General features: G+C 31.4%; 1 protein-coding gene and 1 pseudogene across 1 annotated transcript; one reads left to right on the forward strand and one right to left on the reverse strand.

The window, feature by feature from the left end:
- Positions 1–7791: 7791 nt before the first annotated feature.
- LOC131173229 (iridoid oxidase-like) lies at positions 7792–10837 on the reverse strand. The gene is made up of 3 exons (XM_058135233.1): positions 10359–10837; positions 8610–9057; positions 7792–8528 (listed from the first exon to the last, which is right to left on the reverse strand). The coding sequence occupies exons 1-3, from the start codon at positions 10835–10837 to the stop codon at positions 8010–8012; spliced, it is 1446 nt and encodes a 481-aa protein (XP_057991216.1). The 3' UTR covers positions 7792–8009.
- Positions 10838–18599: 7762 nt separating this feature from the next.
- LOC131173326 (E3 ubiquitin-protein ligase UPL5-like) lies at positions 18600–22465 on the forward strand (annotated as a pseudogene).

The following is a 22465-nucleotide window of genomic DNA, read 5'->3' on the forward strand; positions in this document are numbered from 1 at the left end:
TTAAGATTGATATATTATCTTAATAATTTAAAAAATAATGACAAAAAACAGTATACAATATCAACCTATATAAAAAAAAGGTATAAAATCATTCATATTTAATTAGGTTTAAATATTTTCAAAATAAAGTAAAATAATTATATACTATTAATTTTTTTCTTATATTAAAATAAAATCCAAGGAATTAAGATAAATTATATATAAATCTTTTAGATATTAATCTAAAATCAAATTAAAAAATAATATATGTAAAAATAATATTTTTATATGTTAAATTAAATAATTAATTGTAAATATTTTAAAAAATATTAAACTATTTCAAAAATATGATTTTATTTTAAATAAATAAAGATTTATTTAAAATTTTAGATTGACTGTAAAGTTGAGTAATAACTATGATAAAACTATTTAAGTTGAAAGATGATAAGTAAAACTTTACAATAAGTTAATTAATAATAAGTCACACGAATTTTAGTGATAATTGAATTGAAATTCGAGAATTTTTATGATACAAATTGAAATTGAAGGACGATAATGATATAACAACCTAAATTAAGGGACTATAAATGAAATTGATTCCAAATTTCTATGTAGTTTTAAAATATCATGAGTCAATGGGTAGCTTGTCCCATTATTTTTCAAAATTAAATGCAATAAAAGTTAGGAACTAAGGTAGTACTTCCTCTTCTTCTAGAACTAATTTAATCTTTTTCATTTTTTTAAAAAAAAAAACAAAGTCAACAAATATAGATTAGGTTTCATGCATTCATATGAATATGCTTAGACAAGTAATTAAACTTGGTTAGTTAATCAAACATTTAAAAAACTCGGTTAGGTAACAGGTACCCGTCACGATTATAAAATAACTCTTTAAACCCTGATAGCATTATTATTAAAATTGTTGTGAAAAAAAAATATTTTTTAAATATGTTAATTAAAGAGTATTAAAGTTAATTAATATTAAATTTGATATATTTTAATTATAAAAATTATAAAAAAATAAAATAATATTTTATAAATTAATTTTTTTAATAATATCTAAAATAATATATATATTTTTAAAAAGTGCTTTTTCTGGCCAGAATCTAAATGACAAACACGGCCTAAGCCTGAGCACCGGAGCAGCCAATGACGGTGTGGCTTTCTTGGCTAGTTCTAATATCTATTTGATGGGGTTTATTTATTTGCAATGCCAGACACATGCATTCATGAACAAGTATGATAAGTAGCAAGCAGATTTCTCATCTTGCTCCACAAAACACAGGCTCTCCAGAAACTTCTGGTAAGTAATAATATTTAAAGTTTAGATATTATTATTAATTTTTTATTTTCAATATTTATAAATAATAAATAAAAAATATTTTATAAATGAGTGATTATCCTCTTAATCAAAATTTCCAAATTCGACTCGGTATATGAGCAGTTTCACTTTTGTTTTGACTAAGGGAAGTTGTCTTTATTAGTCCACATACATCATTATGCCAATTCCAATTTCTCACCTGCCCTACAGGTTGCAAACTGACGACTATCACCCAAATTGTCACTAAGAACGATTTCAATTAAATCTCTAACCATCTCATTGCCATATTAATTGAATCTCAATTCAAAGGAAAGCTATTTCCCACCATTTTTACTTTGAGTCTCTTATTATAATATAATGTGTGTATTTTATTATCAATATACCTTATGGGCTTTCATTTTAATTATAATATTCAACGAATAATGTGTGATTATATATTTATTTTTTAAGTCAATCCGAAATTAGCACAATTGGTCTATATTGGAAGTTGATCTGTTTACTAATGGATGCTCTAGAAGCTTAGCACCGGAGGGACGATCTTTTTGGTCAACTTGCATGCATTGCTGGATAAAGTCAGGTGAATCATCCGAGAGAGAATTAGGGAGGGACGGTGGGTGACCCTTTTCAATCCAAAAGATTACCTGCACAGGCTCCAAATCAGAGTATGTAGTTTTTCTAGTTAACATCTCCAACACAGTGCATAGGCTCCATATATCAGCTTCGAAGCTTATACCCTTCTGCTCTCTTTCAATTAAAAACTTCAGGAGCCATTCAGTATGGAGTCAAATTGCTGGACTCAGTAAGAGCACTAAATAAGGTGACTTGTCAATCCAAAATCAGCAATTTTCACACATCGATTCTCATGCACTAATACATATGTTAGCACATTTGATTTCCCTGTGAACAACATTTCTCTCATGGAGATAATTCAAACCTTTCGATATCAGTTTTGCATACATAGGCACAAATCTTTTTACAAGGAAGCCTGCCTTGCTCAAGAAAAACAAGTTGGAAGGCTACTCCCCCTCACTTTATTCATCAAAATTAATCTAATCACCCTGCCAGAAAATTTCAAACTCCAAATGAGCATCTCCAAATGCTCTTTACTCTTTATCCAGAGAATGAGTCTTCTTATTGAACTAAGGAGAATGATCAATCGTAAAAATTTACATCCTCATAGGTCCTAGTAAAAAAAATTTACATTTCCTCATAAATTACAATCACAAAAAACTAGTCCAAGATGGTTCAGATGATCAAAGCAAATATGGTCAATTCATGTTTTGTGGAGTTATTTCTTAATTCTTAAAGAGACTAAGAAGATAACACAAGAAGATTTGGAACCTTCACAGTCATTATCAGCAAGCAGATTTGACGTAGTTCATATAAAGTCCTAAAAAACACTTACTCTAAGGAGTCTTCGCTTTCGTGCGTAAGCAAACTCTCCAAATTTATGACCGACCTTTGCTTCTGTGAACTTACAACGAACAAATGTCCTTTTAGATAAGATGACAGGTAGGGAAGAAAAGTAAGAGCAAGAACAATACGTTTACACCCTGAATGCATCAAAGCCTTCAAAGAAACTACTTAAAAGGAATTTCTTTTTGGAAAAGAATAGAATAACCAAGTTGATGACACTTACTCTTCTTTCCCTTCATTAGGAGGCAGTTAAGACTCTGTTGCTGAAGATTTTGAAGGTGAAACAGACGTTTTAGGCCTATCTAAAGAAAATGCCTTGCGCAGTATAGAAATAGAGGGATCCACTCTGAAACATGAGATAACATCCCTGTGGTAGAACAGAGAACGTAAATGGAATATTATGATTGGCAACAATGAAATTTGACAAGACAAGCGAGCTCAATGCATAGAAAATGACATTCTTTTCAATCTTGCCAAAATATGCTATAGGCATCACACTTCTTTGCACTCTTCTTTTCTTTAAATTTGTTTAAGAAAAACAGACGATTGCCTAAAATGTATCAAAGAAAGTGAAATAAGAACAACCATTTTGGGTAGAAGTTCTTTAAGAATAACAAAGCAATGTGTATGTACATGCCATGGAAAAAGTAACAGAGAAAAAGAAATAGCAAGACAAAGCTGACCTTACAGGACTTGAACCAACTGGAAATCCTGTAAAAACAGGAAATTCAAAGAAGCCCACATAGACAATGGTGTCAGCACATGTGTAAATAAAAGCCTTAATCAAATAGGCAAATCCAAAATATCATCCAGGACATACTTAGATAACCATGGGAATCAACATATTGTGAGTTGTTTGATCTTCTTAGCAGCATCTGAACAAGTATAAATAAAACTAGCAAGAATTAACATTACACATAACAATACAAGCTATAATTTGAAAACACAGAGAGCAAGAGACATCAAGCTTTATTGCCTCCTTCAAGGTGAGAGAGCAAGAGACATCAAGCTTTATTGCCTCCTTCAAGGTGATAGAGTAAGTGTCACGACCCAAAATTTTGTGTCGTGACCGGCGCATAATTTAAGTATTCTTAAATCATGCAAGCCTTATCAGAGTATATTGAATAAATATATTGTCACTTACTAATCCCAAAAAAATAGATAAAATCCAAATAAACAAAATACTAAATAAACATTATGAATATCTCATAAGTAAACTGCGGAATCTCTACAGATTTCAAATAAGAACTTAAACTGTTCAATAAACTAAACTAATTATTAGCTCGAGAAAACATGAATACCGACATGCCATGAGAACAAATCAAATATTGTCTCTCTCCAGAAAATAAACTTAATATTTGGATCAGGTGCAGAATTCTACTGATCTGAAACAGATAACAGACAGAGAAAACGTGATTTGAGCTAATGCTCAGTGAATGATAATTATAGCACACAACGGAACAGACACTTGATTAATTTCGTAATAAATTTTGTATTCAATAAAATCATGCTCATGCTATTAAAATCATTAATAAAATAATTTCATAAAACATATATATAAAAGAAATTCATTCAATAAAATTTTATGGTACAGTACACCAGGGTAATGATACCTCACATCACCAAAGGCCAGATGATAAGCGCGCTACCAGATATTAGATATCTTCCTCCTCCTTCCCAGATATCAATGCATATGATACTAATGCAAACCATAAATTGAAATGATGCTTGACTCAATAATGCAACCTAATACCGTAATAGTCCATACGGTGGGGCCAAATAACAGATACAGATACTGGGCATAGGTACCAATTCAAAACAGAAAATCAATTTGGACAAATCAATCAAAATCAACAAAAAATTTCAGATAGCAAATAATAACTGATAGTGTAATTTCAACAGTTTATTTCAATAATTTCAGAGAGTCAATAAGATCAAATCAATCTCAAATCAATTTAGAGTAACACATCAGTAATTTTTATAGTCAAATATCAATCAATATGAAGACATTAAAGGTCTGTTCCCGGAATCATAATGACTTTAATTCAGAGATAATTGACAAAATCAATTATTTAATCAAAATCGAAATAAAATTCAATAATAAAATAAAACTCTAGAAAGTCACATGTAAAATAAGTGTTAAAGTATTGATTTAAAATTTCATTTAATGACAAATTTAATGCTAAGAAATTTTAAAAGGGATTAAAACGGTGCCATGTATTATAATTACCACTCATCTGAAACTCCAAGACAATAATTATTTTCAATGGAAGAGAGACAATTTCAACTGACAGATTGAATATTCGAATCTCCCATACACCCAAAATATAAAAGAAAAAAAATCAAATAATAATAAAATAAAATAACTTTAATATATATATAATCTAAATTCAATGTTATTATCTCACGGTAATCATGATCAACCCAATTCAATATCAATGATCAAAGAAAAAAAAATAATTTCTAGAGTAGTTGTAACAAATTGAGAAAAATAAAATAAAATCAAATTCACCAATTATTGAACGAAGAACGAGAATTTTTACTTTAAAAACAGAATCGAAAGTGATGAATTGAGAAGTAAAAATTTAGAAATTCTTTGCGCACATCAAATTATAAATCGTAAATATATATATATATATATATATATATATATATATATATACACACACACACACACACACATATAACAATAATTAAAGATGATGAAAATACCTGTTGAGAGTATTTGGTAAAAAAATGAGGTGATAAATAAGTTTTGAGTAAAAAAATGAGGTAATAAACAATTTTTTAGTATATATATATACACACACATATAACAATAATTAAAGATGATGAAAATACCTGTTGAGAGTATTTGATAAAAAAATGAGGTGATAAACAAGTTTTGAGAGCAAAGTTTAGCAAAAAAAGATGATTAGGGTATATATATTTGAAAAGTTCTATAAAATGAGATAAGAGTTATTATTGAACTGGATTGTTCAGATTATAAATATATATATTTAATTTTAAAAATAATATATATATATATATATATAAATAAACAAGTTATCTAATAAAATATTTTTTTATAAATTTATTAAATTATTATTAACTAATTAAAATAAATAAATAAATAGATAAAATATTGAATTTCCACATAAAATCGTGATGATGATACCAAATTAGTTTGAGTACCTAGCAATGACCGTTCTAAAACCTATTTTAAAGAAAACGCAGACAAGTAAACTGGAGTCCAATAAAACCACAATCATGTCTTAAGTAGAATAATATAGGCTTTGAAGGTTATATACGTAGAAACAGCAAATAAACTCAAACAAAAGAAAGAACTTTCACAACTGACCAATGAAGCAGACATGCTCCCAGTGAGAACTTTTCGTCTTCCACTTGCCCACATTATTTTTTCAAGGCTAAAGAACAAACCAGAATCTGAAAATGATTATAATGGTCAACTGGGGTTCCTTTAAACTACACAATTTAAAATAAAATCTAACAAGGACCAGATTTTAAATTGAGAAGAGAGGGTGAGAAATGCAGCAAAGAATACGACAGAGGAATGACAAAAGAACAGAGAAAAGATCTGAATATTGTCGATAAAAACCTGATTCAGGATTGTGATACAATAAAAGCGTTGGAATGTAGAGTTGCAGCGGGGAGAGACGTAAGTGACAAAGAGGGGGGCGCAGAGAGGCAAAGAACCAAAGATGGAAATCCGCTGGAATTGCGGCTCATTCAGTAGACGAAAATAGAAGTTCTTAATGCTGAGGTTTTGGGCATTTACTCAATGAACGGTGGGCCATATTTGCTGCCTGCTCTTAAGTGAAAGCTGTCTTTCACAAGCAAAAATAAAAAAAATAAAAAATAAAATTACTATTAATCTTTATCCATTGGAGACCTACAATTTAATTTCTAAGATTTAAGGAAAATTTTATCTAAATTCAATTACCATTGATAGATATACGAGGTTTTCTTTATTTGATATATGAATTCCATTGTATATAATAATTCATATTAGATTAAATTTAGATAGAAATTTCTCTTTTAATTATTATAATTTATTAGCTAATCTCTTTATTAAATATTATATATTAATCTTTTAATAATTAAAAAAATTATATTAGTCTCTCTCCACTTTCAACGTCGACCTTGACAGCACCATTAGTTGCACTTCTTTGTCGTAAGTACAATGGTGTCACCCACTTGCCTAGCGAATCGATCACTAATGTAGTTTAAATTTTGAATATGTCTTTTTATGAAATAGAATTTTAATTCAATCTCAAAGTTTCGTGCTACAACTCAATTTAAATAAAAAAATGAGATCTATAGTAATAGTAGATTGAAATAAATATTGTAATATTCTGTTTTTTATGGTAAACTAGTAAGATATTAAAAAACACACTAGATTAGATATTTGAAAGTATTATATTTTACTTTCATAATAATGAATGGATCTTTTTCTCTTGTGATCATAGATTTTATAATCGAATCACATAAATCTTATATACTATGTGATTATATGATAATGTGTATCTTAGATTTACATACTTATTATAACATGCATAAATAAAAGCTTCAAAGCCTCAAGTCCTATTGCTATTATCGATCTATCTAACCGTAGCTTTGTTTGCATCACCGTCAGTGTCCTGGTACTCCGACTTGCTCTATCGCTGCCAAAATCACAAGTTATGGCCCTTGGAAGCTAGGTCTCTCTCTAACTTCACTATTTCTGCTACTTCCTCAATCTGTGTTCAAGCTTGGTCCCAGTCGACCTTCCACCATCTTCATTTTTCTTCTTCCACCAAATCAATTTTAACTTCTTCCAATTTTTTTTTCACAAATTTGGTGGATGTGATGAACACTTAATAATTTAAATTAAAAAATTTAAAATCTTAGATTTTTTTTAATTGAATTGAGCGTTTTTTCATAGTGTTATGCTCATGTGCCTTTCCATGTATTAGTATGATAGAAATAGGTAGAGTGATCTAACTCTATCATAAAAATTCAACAACAATATCAAGAATTTGAGTGTAAAGATATTAAAATCAAACTACATCATAGTTATTTTAATCCATACAATACATCACACAACCATCTAGATGGATTTTTTAAAAGACAAAATAAAATTTAAATTTAAGATTTCATCCAAATTGAAAAGTGAACCTACCACGCTAATTACGTTTAGAGTATTATTTAGGCAGCCATTATCCTTGGACGTTTCTTGGGTATCACATTCAAAGGTATAAGTTTTTTCACACTCATTCCAATCTTCTCTCATATCTAAGGTCTCAGGGGTGGTTCAATCCTTGTCGAGTTCCCAATCAAAACAGTGAATTAAAGATGCTAGACTAAGGAGAAGTACCCGTTGTGCCAATAACATACCTATACAAATCCTCCTCCCTGATCCAAATGGAATCAACTCAAAATTTTGCCCCTTGTAGTCAATGTTTGAACCTAAAAACCTCTCAGGCTTAAAGGTCAAGGGATCTTCCCAAGAATCTGGGTCTCTTCCTATTGCCCATGCATTCACAAAAACTTGAGTATCTTTGGCTATATGGTACCCCATGAAATTTGTATCTTGCATTGTGTTTCTTGGAACGAGTAAAGGAACTGAGGGATGTAACCGAAGTGCTTCCTTCACAACAGCTTGCAAATATGGCAATTTCTCTATGTCGCGCTCTTCAACATTTCTATTCTCTCCAACTACTTCATTGAGTTCTTCTTTAACCTTTCTCATGGCTTCAGGTTTACGAAGTAACTCTGCCATAGCCCATTCTGTTGCTGCACTTGTAGTCTCTGACCCAGCAAAAAACATTTCCTTTAAACATCAAACACACAAACAATTAGTTAATTAATTATGTAATCTAAAATGCATTTAATTAATCAAGTAAATGCTTACCAATATGATTATAATGATTCTTTCATATGGGATCTTCTCATGCCAATCTTTACCATCACCTTCAAATTCCAACAAAGTGTCTAGGAAGTCCTTATTATTCTTCTCCTCATTCCCTAATTTGTATTCCTCAAGCCTCTCTTTCACAAACCCTTCAACAATCTTCAAAGCTCTTGCCATATCTCTCGACATGTTCCTCCTTAACCCCTGTGGATCAAACCATTTCAAGAATGGTAGAAAATCTGCTACATTTGGCGTCCCTGCCCACATTGCAGTCATTCCTGTGGCTTGAAAAAATTCATACCCTTCTTTGCACTGTGAATCCAAAAGGTCTCTTGAGAGCATGAGGTTACCAATTACGTTGAATGTCATTAGAAAGAGATAGTGGGGTAAATTCACTGCCCCTGACTCTCCCCTTGCATTTGCAGCTGCTGTATCATCTTCAATATTCCTATTGAAACAATTTTATATATATGAATTGCTATGATATAATTAATAAATTCAATAAAAACCACAACATCAACAACAATGATATAGCATATGCAATATTTGAATCTAATTTCATCATTTAATTATATGTTAAATCGATATACTAATTTCTAACATGATATCTGAACTTGAATTGAAGATATTGTGAAAGACTTGTTATTAATCAATTGACACAAGCTGATTTCAACATTTAATTATATGTTAGACCTTCTCACTAATCTCTAATACCATTTCCTAATAAACATAATGAAGAGTGTAGAATTTACTTTAATACCATATTAAAAGTTCAAACTCAATTTCAAGTGTTTAAGTTAGAGATTTTTAAAGTTCCGTTTATTTCACGAACAACATTTTTCTGAAAAATAATTTTTATATTTTTTGTTGTTTGGGAATAAAAAAATAAAAATCATTTAATTGTATATTAAATTAACATAATCTCCTAAAAATATTGTGAAAGACTCATTATTAATTGATTGACACAAGCTAATTTCAACATTTAATTATATGTTAAACCGTCTCATTAATCTCTAATACCATTTCCTAATACGCATAATAAAGAGTGTAAAATTTACTTTAAAATCATATTAAAAATTCAAACACAATTTCAAGTGTTTAAATTAGAGATTTTTAAAGCACTATTTATGAAAAGTGTTTTTTTTTAATATTTTTCATATTTTTTTTATTATTTGAGAATAAAAAAATAAAACACTATAAGAAAATCATTTTCTCGAAAAATGCTCTTCAAACTTGGAAATAACTTCTTGTTTCAAGATTAAGAAGTCATTTTCCTCACTGCTTCGTTTTTTTTTTTCATCAGAATGATCAATTAATATCTTTAGTTATTTTTTTCTTTTCACTTAGTGTTCTTCACTGTTTTTCACTAATGATTTTCTTACTATGTTTAATGTCATAGAAAATAATTCATTTTTTCATAAAACACTTTCCCCTACAAACAGATTATTTTGTGAGTCAAACGAGTCTAATTCTTTTTTTTTTTTCAAGCGATTTTCAGAAGTAGTTGATCTTTATAATTAACATCAATAAATTTTATTTTATTATGCAATCTTAAATTGTTGAGCTAAACAAGAAAGGACAAAAACTCTTCATGATTGAGCGACCCAAATCAGAGGTCATAATTAAGAAGGCAATATTTAGACTAAACAAAGGTCTAACAAGTTCAGGCTCAATTATATCGAGTTATAAGACTATAAGTTGATACAAGAAAACGATATCTGTAAGATAAGATTCAAGAATCAGCGTTACCTTATCATCTGGTCGATGCACTTCCGCCGAATGGAGGCTGTATCATTGATTCGCTTGACGGTCATCATTTCCACCGAAAAAAGACGCCTAACCGTGCGCCAGTAGGGGCTAAACCGGCCAACAGCAAGTGACCCATCTCGATAGTTATGACAAGTGAATACATCAAGAGGCTTGCGGTCACAGAAGCTGGCGTCATGATTCTTGAGCAACTGTGCCGCTGCCTTGGCTGACTGGATCACTACTGTGTCCATGGATCCTAGTCTTAGCCTGAGAACAGGTCCATACTTCAACTTAAGCTCCTGTAGAGCTCGGTGTGGCTCAGTTCCAAGATCGAAAATATTGCCTATGATTGGCCATCCTGGAGGCCCTGGAGGCAGTTTCTTGGTTCTACGTCCCAAATTTTTCCCTTTGAGGCATAGAATCATAGCTATGGCCAAGAACAGGCCTGAGCAAACAAGAAAACTGCAGATGGACTCCATTTTTTTCTCGAGTTGTGAGACAGCTTAGTGTTGGCCGCTGCTCTTTTATAGTATTGTTATATCTTCTATAATAAATCAATAATTGTGTAGGCACACGTCGCAACAATGCAAATTATTGCCTCTTTCTTCTTGGGCCTAAGCGGACGTTTGTTAGCGCCCGGAAAAATCAGTTATAATTGAAAAATTAGATTGAATGAGTAAAAAATTTGTTATAAATTATTTTTTTATAAGAAAATAGAAATCTTAACTTATCAAGAAGTTAAAAATATACTAATTAAGTAAATAAAATTTCAATACTTCTTACAAATTTAAAGTTCTTAAATTGAGTTATTTCAATTAAATAAGATTAAAAATATATTAAAAATATTTATAATATGATTATCTAATAAAAAATTTTTAATGCAGTTTAATTAATTTATCGGTTTAGGCTTTTTTTTTTTAATTTTTGTATTCTAATTCGTGCGTTCTATAAGTTCTAAAATTTATACATTGTATTTTATAAAAATTCACAAAATTAACAAAACATAAGTAATAAATTAGATAAATTAATTGATTATTTTTTATTAAATTAAATTAAAAATTGAACTTTCTAAAAGATATTAATTGAATTAAAATGAGCTGACCAAAACACCAAACTAAAAAGGAAAAATTCTTATTTAAACTCGATTTACTATTAACTCACGATATAAATAAATAAGATCTATATATTTTATAAATGAATCCCACCATACATGGAATGACAAGTCAATCATAGAGTAACAATTAAATTATAATAGGTCTCATAAAATTCAGTTTTATCCATGTATTAAAAATATTTTTTTTCAAATAATAACTACTATTTTATGCTTAATTATTATTTCATGATTGATTTGCCATCTCATATTAAATGCTGAGATGAAATTACGGTTGTATTATGTACTATCTCCTTAAATTTATGATAAATTGAGTGTAAATAAGAAAGAACATATCTTAGCATAATTAATTTTTTAATAAGTATGATGAAGTTTTAAATTTATAAAAATCGACTCTAATAAAGTATTTTAACAAAAAGTTTGGATTAAGTGACATTCAAATATTTTTAAGCCGGCGACATATGGAAATCGAAAAATGGGACAAAAGAAAGAGATCAAAAGCCTAGAAGTTACAATTGAATATTGTGAACTCTCAAGTACTCAAACATACTTTATTAGGTGAGTACCAAAAAAAAAAATTCACATAAACTGCACGACCAATAACAAAAAAATTTATGAACATTTGGTTCAAATTAAATTGAACTAAATTAAATTGTCAAAATCGAATTAACTGAATTACTATATTTTAAAAATCAAATCAAATTGAAATGCATAAAATATCGAACCACCCTAATTTGGTTTAGTTTGAATCGATTGTTTTTTTAGTTTTAATTGATTTTTTATTTAGACTTGATTTTTAAGTTGTTGGTGTAACATCCTCTCGGTAGCAACTCCGTACATTCTACTGTTCCGGTGACCGGTGTCGGTCCGGACAGCTAGAACATCCGGAAAAATATTTAAACTAAAGTGAGGAACCATAATTAACTCAAATATTAATAAGAAAAATTTAGTAAAAATTTTAGAAATAAAATACAACGAAGTCAAATGAGCTGGTGCCCAAGCGATGGGTAAACCAGAGGGAAGTTGCGGTTCTCGCAACGAGGAGCCCTAGACCCGGGGAAAAATTCATAAAATAATTTTAAGGACTCCAGAGAAGGGTCATTGAGGTTCCTATGGCATTAGAATGCCAAGAAAATATTTAGAAAAAATTTTCAATCGGTACAGACAATTTTGGCCCGTTGAGCCAAACGGAGGGCATTTTGGTCATTTCGCCTTCAGAGGTGATTTTTGGCTGACTTGTCCAGTTAAGTAAATAATTAATATGACATAAAATATGAATAAACATTACTAGAAATTAAATTGGAAATGAGTAGTGGAGGAAAGAAAAAAAAATAAGGAAAAAGGCTTATTTATGACATCATGGTGATGTCATTAAAAACCACCACCAATTGCATTCAAACAACCATATTATTAACAAATAAAAGAGACAAATTGAGACCAAAATAAATCAAAAAGCCAGCAGCCATCTTGTTTCTCATTTCAGCCGCACCATAGCCAAGGGAGAACCTCCATTTCTTTTCTTCATTCAAGCTTGACAATCTCTCTCACCTTAACTCAAAACCCTTAAGTCCCTTCATTAAAACTTGACCATATCTCTTGGGGAAGCTTTTGGCAGCCAAAAAGAAGAAAGAAAGTGAAGTTTTGAGTTGGGAAAAATCTGCCTACAAGAGGTTAGTGCACCTATTCACTTGAAACTCTTATATTCCATGATAGTGACTTGATTTGAGTAAGGATTTGTAACTTAAATGAACAAAAATTTGGTGTATACATACCATGGATTTCGGCAGCCTTATTGAAGGAACAATAATGGAGTGTTTTGATGGACTTAAAGTGGATTAGAGATTATGTTTAAACCATATATGCATGTGGATAGTGAATGAGTTAGTTAATTAAAGCATGTTGTGAAAACTCATATGGAAATTAGGGTTTTAAGGAGTGAAAATTTGACTTGGCTTAGGAAATTGTTAGAGAACATATTAATGGTCAATTAGTGACCATTTTAGGTAAGTTGACCACAATTTGGACTGAAATATAGCATGGCAAAGTGAATGTGTAGGCTGCCTAGGGACAGCAGCAGAGTGACTGAAATTTCAGTCCACTTGGACTATCATATCTTTGGCTGTGTTGGTCCAATTGGTGTTTGGCCAATTGGACATGAAACTAGGCTTATAATGGCACATTTTTTCTGAAGAAACCATGCCCAAAAGACCAAAGCAAGAGGACCAAAATTTGGCCCCAATCCGGATACCCTGCAACAGCACCTGCAGAAATGACCAAATGAACAGTTGGCCATAACTCACTGTAGATATGGTCAATTGACCTGAAATTTTTACAGAAACAAGTTAAGACATAGACAAACAACTTTCATGAAGGAACCTACCCCAAATTATGGCCAGAACCCATCCAACCAAGTGATTTCAGTTACTGTTCATGTTACTGTAGATATGGTAATTTCTGCAGAATGGAAATTCGGCCAGCTGTGGTTTTTGGACCATATCTGGAGCTACAAAACTCCAAATGGAGTGATTCAAAAAAGGAAATTCAACTAGACAAAATAAGAAACAACTTTCATGTTTGCCATTTCTTCAAATTCCTACTGCAACAGTGTTTAATGGAACAGTAAACTTAGGCTTCAAAAACTGAAATTTCTGTCCTCTTGGTTTTAAGTTAGAAATGGTAATGGTGACCAATTCCAACAAGTTTTAAATACAAAATGTGGTATGTTTGGGGTGTTAAAACCAATACACCTATTTTCTATCCAAAAGTCAACATTTTTGTTGACCAATGAGGTGAATAGTGACACCAAAACTTGAAATTCAAAATTTGAAATTAGAAATGCATCTAGGGGACTTTAAATTGCAATTGGCAATTGATACTAGCAAATGTAAAACTCAAAATGTGGGATCTTGGTGTAATTAGAATTAACATATCCCTTAAGTATGAAAAAGTCAACATTTTGGTTGACTAGTAAGGTGAATAGTAATCAAAATGAGTAACAAACTAAGATGAAGACCTAGAACCAATTCTAAGCTTAAATGCTTAGAATTGTATGACAAATGTGGACTATGCATCTTAGTCAAAATTGTTAAAAGGAAATTAAGGCCATAAATTTGAAATCCATGAAATATTCATGGATTACTTGAAACATGAAAAATAAGTCACCTAATTGATGTGAATAGATAGTTAGGGCTTATATGCCCATCACAAATGGAATTCATAAAATATTAATAACTCAACTTGAAATATAAAATTTGAGACTACATAAGTAGATTCTTAAATGTATAAATGAGAAAGGAAAAATGTTTTGAATACAATGGTACATGTGAACCATTGTTTAGAATTGTGATCAATATGAATAACATAATGAATGAATAAATGAACTATATTAATGTATGAATGAGACATTAGTTCTCATTATTATAGAAAGGAGAAGTATTTTGAGTACAATGGTATAAAAGGATAATTGATGTGAATTGTGATCATATAAATGATCAAATGAATGTATGAATTATAATTGAAATTTATCATGAAATAATGAAGTCATAAAACACAATATATTAATATTTAATGATATTATGTGCCCTTGTATTGCCTAGACATGTGTGTCAGATTGGATAGTTTGGCATGCCAATAGGTATTGTTTTAGCAGTACTGCGAAAGGCTTTATGCCTGTATTCATGGCTTTATGCCTGTATTCATGGCTTTATGCCCGTATTCATGGCTTTTATGCCCGATTATGTGATATCATGGCTTTTTAGCCATACTGACTACATACATGGTTGACGCTCAAGGCCCCATGGTATGACGCCCGAGGCAATCGCGGTGTCCAAAGTACAACGACCGTTATCCAGATTTAGTCACCACATAGGTTACTTGGGCAGTGTAATTTATTGAGATAAGTTAAGAATATTAGCAATTAAAAATATTAGAAATTAAATAAAATAAATGAGTAAGATGACCTAAAATAAATTAGGATAGTTATTTATTAGAAAGAATCGAAATGAACTGGACAGATATCAAAATTTACTTATTATGAAATAATCTGAGACAACCTAGCAAGTATAGAGAAAATGCTAAAGGATTAGCAAAGAAAATTATAACATAAATGAATATTGCAAACGTGCTTATATAACAATATAAGCATAAATTTATTATTTTCAAATCATTTTTCTTTGTACATCATTACTGTACATTGGCAAATAAACACTTTCAAAGAAGACTAAATTAGGATTAAACATATTAAATTCCATATGAATATAAATTGAGTATTTTTATAAATTCTGTATATTGTAAATTATCACTGTGAATTTCGAAATTAAACGCTTCCAAAGCGAAACAAATGAGAACAAAGGATAATTAATATTAGACACATTGTATTAAATTAAATTGATTCTTAAATATTCAAATTATGCTTTATTCTTTCTTTATTTGTATATTTTATTTTCTTGTTCTATTATTGCACCACTAAGCAACAATGCTTAGCGCGATGGAATTGTTTCCTCGCGCAGGTACTGAAGTTAAAGCCCAGCGAATACTAAACAGAGATTTTGGAGTCCAGATCTGCAGAAGTGTCTGAAGTATTCAAGGTTGTCACCTCCTCAGCAATGCATGTAGATAGGGCCCATATAGATCATATTTTGTATTTAGTATAAAATGCTAGATATTGTATTATAATGTAGATTATGAGCAGGTAATTAATAGAAATGTAATGTAATTTAATAAATTAGCTTTTTCATATGTAATTAATTTATATATCATGTAAATTATGAAATTATGTAAATTAAAGAAATTTGAAAATTTTACTTATGTGATTTGAGCATGAATGAGATTGTATGGATTCGAAGACAGATTTGAAATATATAGATAATGCATGGAAATGAATATGAAATTGAGATATATGATTGAGATGTGAATTATGAAATGGTTATGAAAATAATTGATGAGATTTTATTTGTAAAATATTATTGAAACTTTCGAAAAGGTAAATAGTAAAATACGTCAACTGGTAATAAAATAGGGAAAACTCCGCTGGTTTCTCCGTCGAAAAATAATTAATATTAAAATATAACGAGATCAAAATATGAAAGGAATAAAGTAAGATAAGATAGGGTGCTCCGGCACCGAATGTAGCACACTTTGCTCAGCTACACTGTAGTCGGGTGAGGGGTGTTACATTTATTGGTATCAGAGCCTGGTTTAGGCGTTCCTAGGCATAAATAGACGGAAAGGGATAGTGTGCATAACATGCGTTGCATTCATATGAGTTGAGGTGACGCTAATGCAGATCTATTTTCATGGTTATTTTAGGTTAAAGTATGGACTCAGAATCGCAGAGGGCAGTGGAAGAAGAAGTAGTAAGCCGTATCCCGACTGAGAGTGATTTTGGAAATCGGGGAGATCCTACTCCACCAGTGCAAGAGGTGCCTGTACAACCCCAACAGGCCTTGTTTGAGCAGATGACTGGATTCTTTCGACAGATGACTGGGGTTGTTCCACCATTGTCTCAGCAGAAATCACCTCTAGGAAAAGTTAGGAAGTATGGAGCTGTAGATTTCAATGGTAAAAAGGAAGACGATTCTTCAGCGGCTGAGTATTGGTTAGAAAGGACTGAAAGAGTCCTGCAGCAGCTCCATTGCACACCAGAACAGAGTTTGGAGTGTGCAGTTTCGTTGTTACAAGAAGCTGCATATCGATGGTGGGATGTCGTAATTATATTTTAACCGAATAAAAAATTATATTATCCTAATAATTTTTAAAAACATCAGTACCATCTTCATCTTAATAACCACAACATTCAATAATACATTATTTTTTATCATTTGACATATTAAATTTCTTTTAAACACTTTTTAACTAAACACTTAAATTATTTAAAAATTAATTTTAAATAACTTTATCAACTATTAATTATTTATTTTTAAATTAGTTTATAAATTAAAAAATATTATTTAAATGAAAAAATTAAAAACAATTAACCAAACCTAACACTTTCTTAATCAGTATTCTTACTAAAAAATTACTGTAAAGTTTACAATTCATTTACTTAAAAATATCGATATGAATCCAATCTAATAATTTGAATACTGAGATAATATTATTAAAATTAAGATTTTTAAATAAAATTTTAAAAAATAGCTTTTTATCATTGGACCTAATTTAATCATCGTGTTCTCTTACCCTACGTTTGGATATGAGCAAAGTGAGAGGAAAGGAAAATAAGCTGTGAAAGATAAGAAAATATTCTCACTTTTCTTTGTTTGGAAAGAGAAGGGAAAATATTATGAGGAAGGAAAATAAAAAGTATTTTATCCTATTTATCTTCTCTCCAATTTGAATAGAAAATAATAAAAATAGAGGAATTGTGCATTAAAATTTATGCAATTATATATATAACATTTATTTAATTTTTTTTATTTGTGTCTTTATTAAGTAAAATGGTAAATATACTTTATAAAGTAAGGATAAAGTAGTAATTTTAATTTTTTTGCTTCACTCATTTTCTTCTAAAACAAGAAAAAATAAATTTATTTTCCTTTCATTCAAACACAAAAGGACAAAATAAATGAGAAAATAAAATATTTTTCTATATGTTATTTTCCTTTCCCTCTTATAAATTATCCAAATAGTGTGTCAAGGAGGACGCAGCTTCTTAGCATTTGATTGGGAAAAAATAAATAAATAAGTCTAGTGATAAATAAATTTAAAATTAATTTTTGAGCTGAATAAGGAAATAATTTTTTAATTAAAGTTAAATAGGATTAATATTTAGCAAACAATATTAAAATATTATTTTTTAATTTTTTAATAATAATATATTAAAAATAATAATTTTAATATTACATAATTTTTTATTTTATAATAATTTTATTTTAATTAAAAATAATAAATAAAAAACTATTTTATTTATAAAAAAATAATATTTTGTCAGCCAAAGATTTATTTCACTTTAGCTAGTTAGAAAGTTCCTCACAACTTAATTTTGCACCGGCCACCACGGAAAATGGCAACGCCAGTCCAACACCTTCGAGAAACTGGGAAATCATATCCGCTACCGACTAGTATGCCTGGTCGGTTAGACCTACTCATACAGCTCAAAATGGGGTCACTCCTCCTAACGAATTCACTATAATAATGTCATCTACGTCTCTGCAAATTTGCTTTCATTTTGCTGGAAAATGGACTGGAAATTCAGTTCACGTCATACAGTAGAGTGCATGTTTATCAGCAATTTGATCTCTCGTGATGAAACCCAAGAAATTCAAAAGAAATGGACCGATACTATGAATTCTCTTAATCAGAAAATCCAAGCCATAATCAGAATTCCATCTATCAGATTAAGGTTATTTCGTATTGGGAAGCAGCTAGAATGGGAGAAGATGGTCATGGATGGTTCAATTCAAAACACTAGACGCCTCCACCTGGTGAGCACAACGCATCTACGGCCTTGGCAGATTGTTGATGAAATGATTTCAGTGATTTATCGCTACTTTTACAGGAAATACGTGCCTTCACCGTATACCCATATCGAGAATTGCATGAATGAGTTCTTCTCAATGATCCCAAAAGAGAACAAATGTTATTTAGAGGTAATTCGGCTGTCCTTTCTTCCAGAACTGTTGGTCTCGCTTTATTTGTCCCCATATCAAGTGGACAAAGTCTTTGCTTTCGGAATGATTATGCATATTCTGAAGTTGAGTAGAATAGCATTGGCGAAGGATTGGCGTAACGAATGTGCATGTTTGGTGTTAGAGTTTTGTAAGTTGTTCAGAAGGGTGTCTCATGAGGATTCCCTGTATCTCTCTTGCCGGAGTGCTCTTGGGTTGTTGCTGAAAAACATGGATATTGCTAGTTGGTTGTTGTATGGGGAGGATACCAAGGGAGCCAGCTGTTTGATGAAGGAGATTTTCTCTTTTGTTGGTGAGCTGGGGAATAGATTGTGTGAAGATTTGGCTTCCAGTACAGAATCTCCTGGAGTTCGGGGCCCTTTTTTTGTGATGTTTGTGACTTTAAGGCTTTTTTGCTCCCTTTGTTTTCTGTCATTAAGAGAGGTCCTAGTTCTGATCCCATTCTCAACAGGGATTATGTGGACGCCTTTGGGTTTCTTTATGCTACATTTAGTAAATTGCTGAGAAAGATGGATGAATGCCTTCTTAAGATGCAGAGCTGTTTTCCTTTAAACACAACATGGGAAGATGTTACAGTCTGGAATGGATGGTTTCAGCATCTCGCCATTTTGGAAGAATTGCACAAAATCAGTGAACTTTATGACGTCGCTGAATAAGAATTGTGGATGTCTTTACGGCAGAGAGAGTTTTCACTATGTGTGCTGCTTGTTAAATATTTGAAGCCAACAGATGATATTAAGTGGCTTCTAGAGCATAAGAATGATTCTGGCTTTGAATTTAGGAGGCAATTGGCCAGGCAGATGATTCCCAAGGCAAATGAAGATTTCCAAAGATCGCTCAAGATAGTAATTGACAAGTTCCTCAACACGGGAGCTCATGTTGAAGGCCATCAGGTGCTGCCTAATGATTTGTTTTCACAACTCAGGGTACAAGAAGAGAGTGCAGCAGGACTGAAGAGTTACAGCACACGTTATTTGACGGAGAAGTGGTTTCTCTCAATGTGCCAGGCTATATTCAATCCACAAAATGCCCTTTTTATTGCATGTCCAAATGATCCTGCACGACTCTATCCTAATCCTGGTAAGTTTTCCGCTGAATGTAATGCATGTTTTCTTCAACAGGATCTTATTGCTGTGTGTCGTGATCTTTTCCTGATAGAAACGATTTGTTATCCCCTATCTTGCATTAATAAAGCGTCAGTTTTCCCAGCTTATTTAGAATTTGCTGACACCATAAGATTTATATTTATAGCATTGGTCCCCTGAAATTGTGAGAGATAATCATGCTGTGACATAATTAGAAATAAAGTTTACAGACAAATTAAAAGCTTAATGTTGAATAGGAAAAAAGTGAAGTTTCATTCATAATATTGAAATAGAGTTCTGATAGAAATGAATGCTTTTTAAATTGAAGGTCTGGGTTATGTATGTGATTCTCTCCTCTGATATCTCTTTATTCCTTTATGTAGTTGACATACAATTATGTTTTTGGTTCAATAAATAAGATCAGAATTGCACATTTTTTATTCCTACAGAAAGGATTTAGTACTCATACACTTCTAATATATGCAGCAATTAAGCTGGAGAACTTGCACCTTGTGTATTTCCGGTTAGCTGGTAAGCTGATAGCATTAGCTTTGATTCATCAAGTGCGAGTAGGTGTTGTCTTTGATCGTGTTTTTTTCTTACAATTGGCTGGAAAGAGTATTTCATTAGAAGATATACGGGATGCAGATCCATGCTTGTATAGTAACTGCAAGCAGATAATGGAGATGGTTTCCAAACCCATTGTTTCTGATGCTTTAGAACTGAGGTTTATTGGGGGTGCAGAGTACAAAAGGAGCGCAGAACTTTGCCCTGATGGAAAGAGCATAGTTGTGAATGGCAAAAATTGGAAAATATTTGCTGATCTTATCATTCAACATCACTTTGTTACATCTATCTCTAAACAGGTTTCTTATTTTGCTCAAGGTCTTGCTGATGTTTTTGGTAACAAATGCCTCCAGAAATTCTTTTTCCATTGTTTAGATCTTGAAGATCTTGATTGGATGATGCAAGGAATCGGAAGCAGTGTTTCTCCTCATGATTTGAAGGCAAATGCAGCAAGCTATAGATATTATGTAAGTGATTCTCTTCCAGTTTGCTTATGCTATGAGCTTGCAGAATTTTTCTCATATCAACTCTGTTTGAAATTATCTCTAAACTAAAGTCTACTTTTCCTTTATGCTTTCTTCTGTTATATTACAGCTTACAAGTAGTTTAAAGATTTTCTTCTAACAATTTTTGGACAATCAATCTGAATATTTGGCAGAGTGACAGAAGGAGACATGTTATTACAAATTGGGAAAAGGGTAGGCTTTTGGGACGCGGGTCATTTGGATCAGTGTATGAAGGATATGCGGCCGGGGGTTTCTTTTTTGCTGTGAAGGAAGTTCAATTGCTTGATCAAGGAAATCAAGAAAATCAAGCAAAGCAATGTATTTACCAAATAGAGCAGGAGATTGCTTTATTAAGCCAATTCAATCATCCAAACATTGTTCAATATTATGGAACAGACAAGGATGAAACAAAGCTTTATATTTTTCTAGAGCTTGCAAGTAATGGCTCTCTTACGGAAATTTACAGCAGGTATCATCTTAAGGATTCCCAAGTGGCTGCTTACACTAGACAGATACTACATGGCTTGAAGTACCTCCATGAGCACAACGTAATTCATAGGGACATCAAATGTGCAAATATATTGGTGAATGTTGGAGGAACTGTGAAACTTGCAGATTTTGGATTGGCAAAAGTGACTGAGTTTAATAATCTCATAAAATCCTGCAAGGGAACGCCATGTTGGATGGCCCCGGAGGTTGTCAACCTGAAAAGAACAGGAGGGTATGGGCTTCCAGCAGACATATGGAGTCTCGGATGCACTGTGTTGGAAATGTTAATTCGGAAACCTCCATACTCTCATTTGGAACCTGCACCGGTTTTGTACAAGATTGGGAGGGGTGAGCCACCTCCTGTTCCTGATTTTCTGTCAGGTTTATCACAGGACTTTATCCTGCAATGCCTGCAAGTTAATCCAGACGATCGTCCCACTGCTGCTCAGCTCTTGGACCATCCATTTGTTAAGAGGTCATCTCATGCCTAATTAGGCTTTGCAAATATCTCGGTAATTGTGGTGATTTTCCCCACTTCAGCCACTTATGCCATTATAAAATGGAAAAATTCTTGCCCATCTCCAATTCATCACAGACATACGACATAGATATATAGTCATATCAACATGTAAAATAGATAGATTTTATATATTTGTATCTTAAATCATGACAGACTAACTAGAGAATAAAACAATCCATAAAAATATTACCATTTTTTTTCTTA

This window comes from Hevea brasiliensis, chromosome 14, assembly GCF_030052815.1.
Source record: "Hevea brasiliensis isolate MT/VB/25A 57/8 chromosome 14, ASM3005281v1, whole genome shotgun sequence".
NCBI classification, from domain to species: domain Eukaryota; kingdom Viridiplantae; phylum Streptophyta; class Magnoliopsida; order Malpighiales; family Euphorbiaceae; genus Hevea; species Hevea brasiliensis.

Excerpts from the sequence above, each read along its gene's own strand:
- LOC131173229 (XM_058135233.1), bottom strand. The coding sequence starts at position 10,837 with ATGGAGTCCATCTGCAGTTTTCTTGTTTGCTCAGGCCTGTTCTTGGCC. Across the intron at positions 9,058-10,358 it reads TGCATCGACCAGATGATAAG|GAATATTGAAGATGATACAG; the intron begins GTAACGCTGATT and ends TTGTTTCAATAG. Across the intron at positions 8,529-8,609 it reads GAATCATTATAATCATATTG|GAAATGTTTTTTGCTGGGTC; the intron begins GTAAGCATTTAC and ends TGATGTTTAAAG.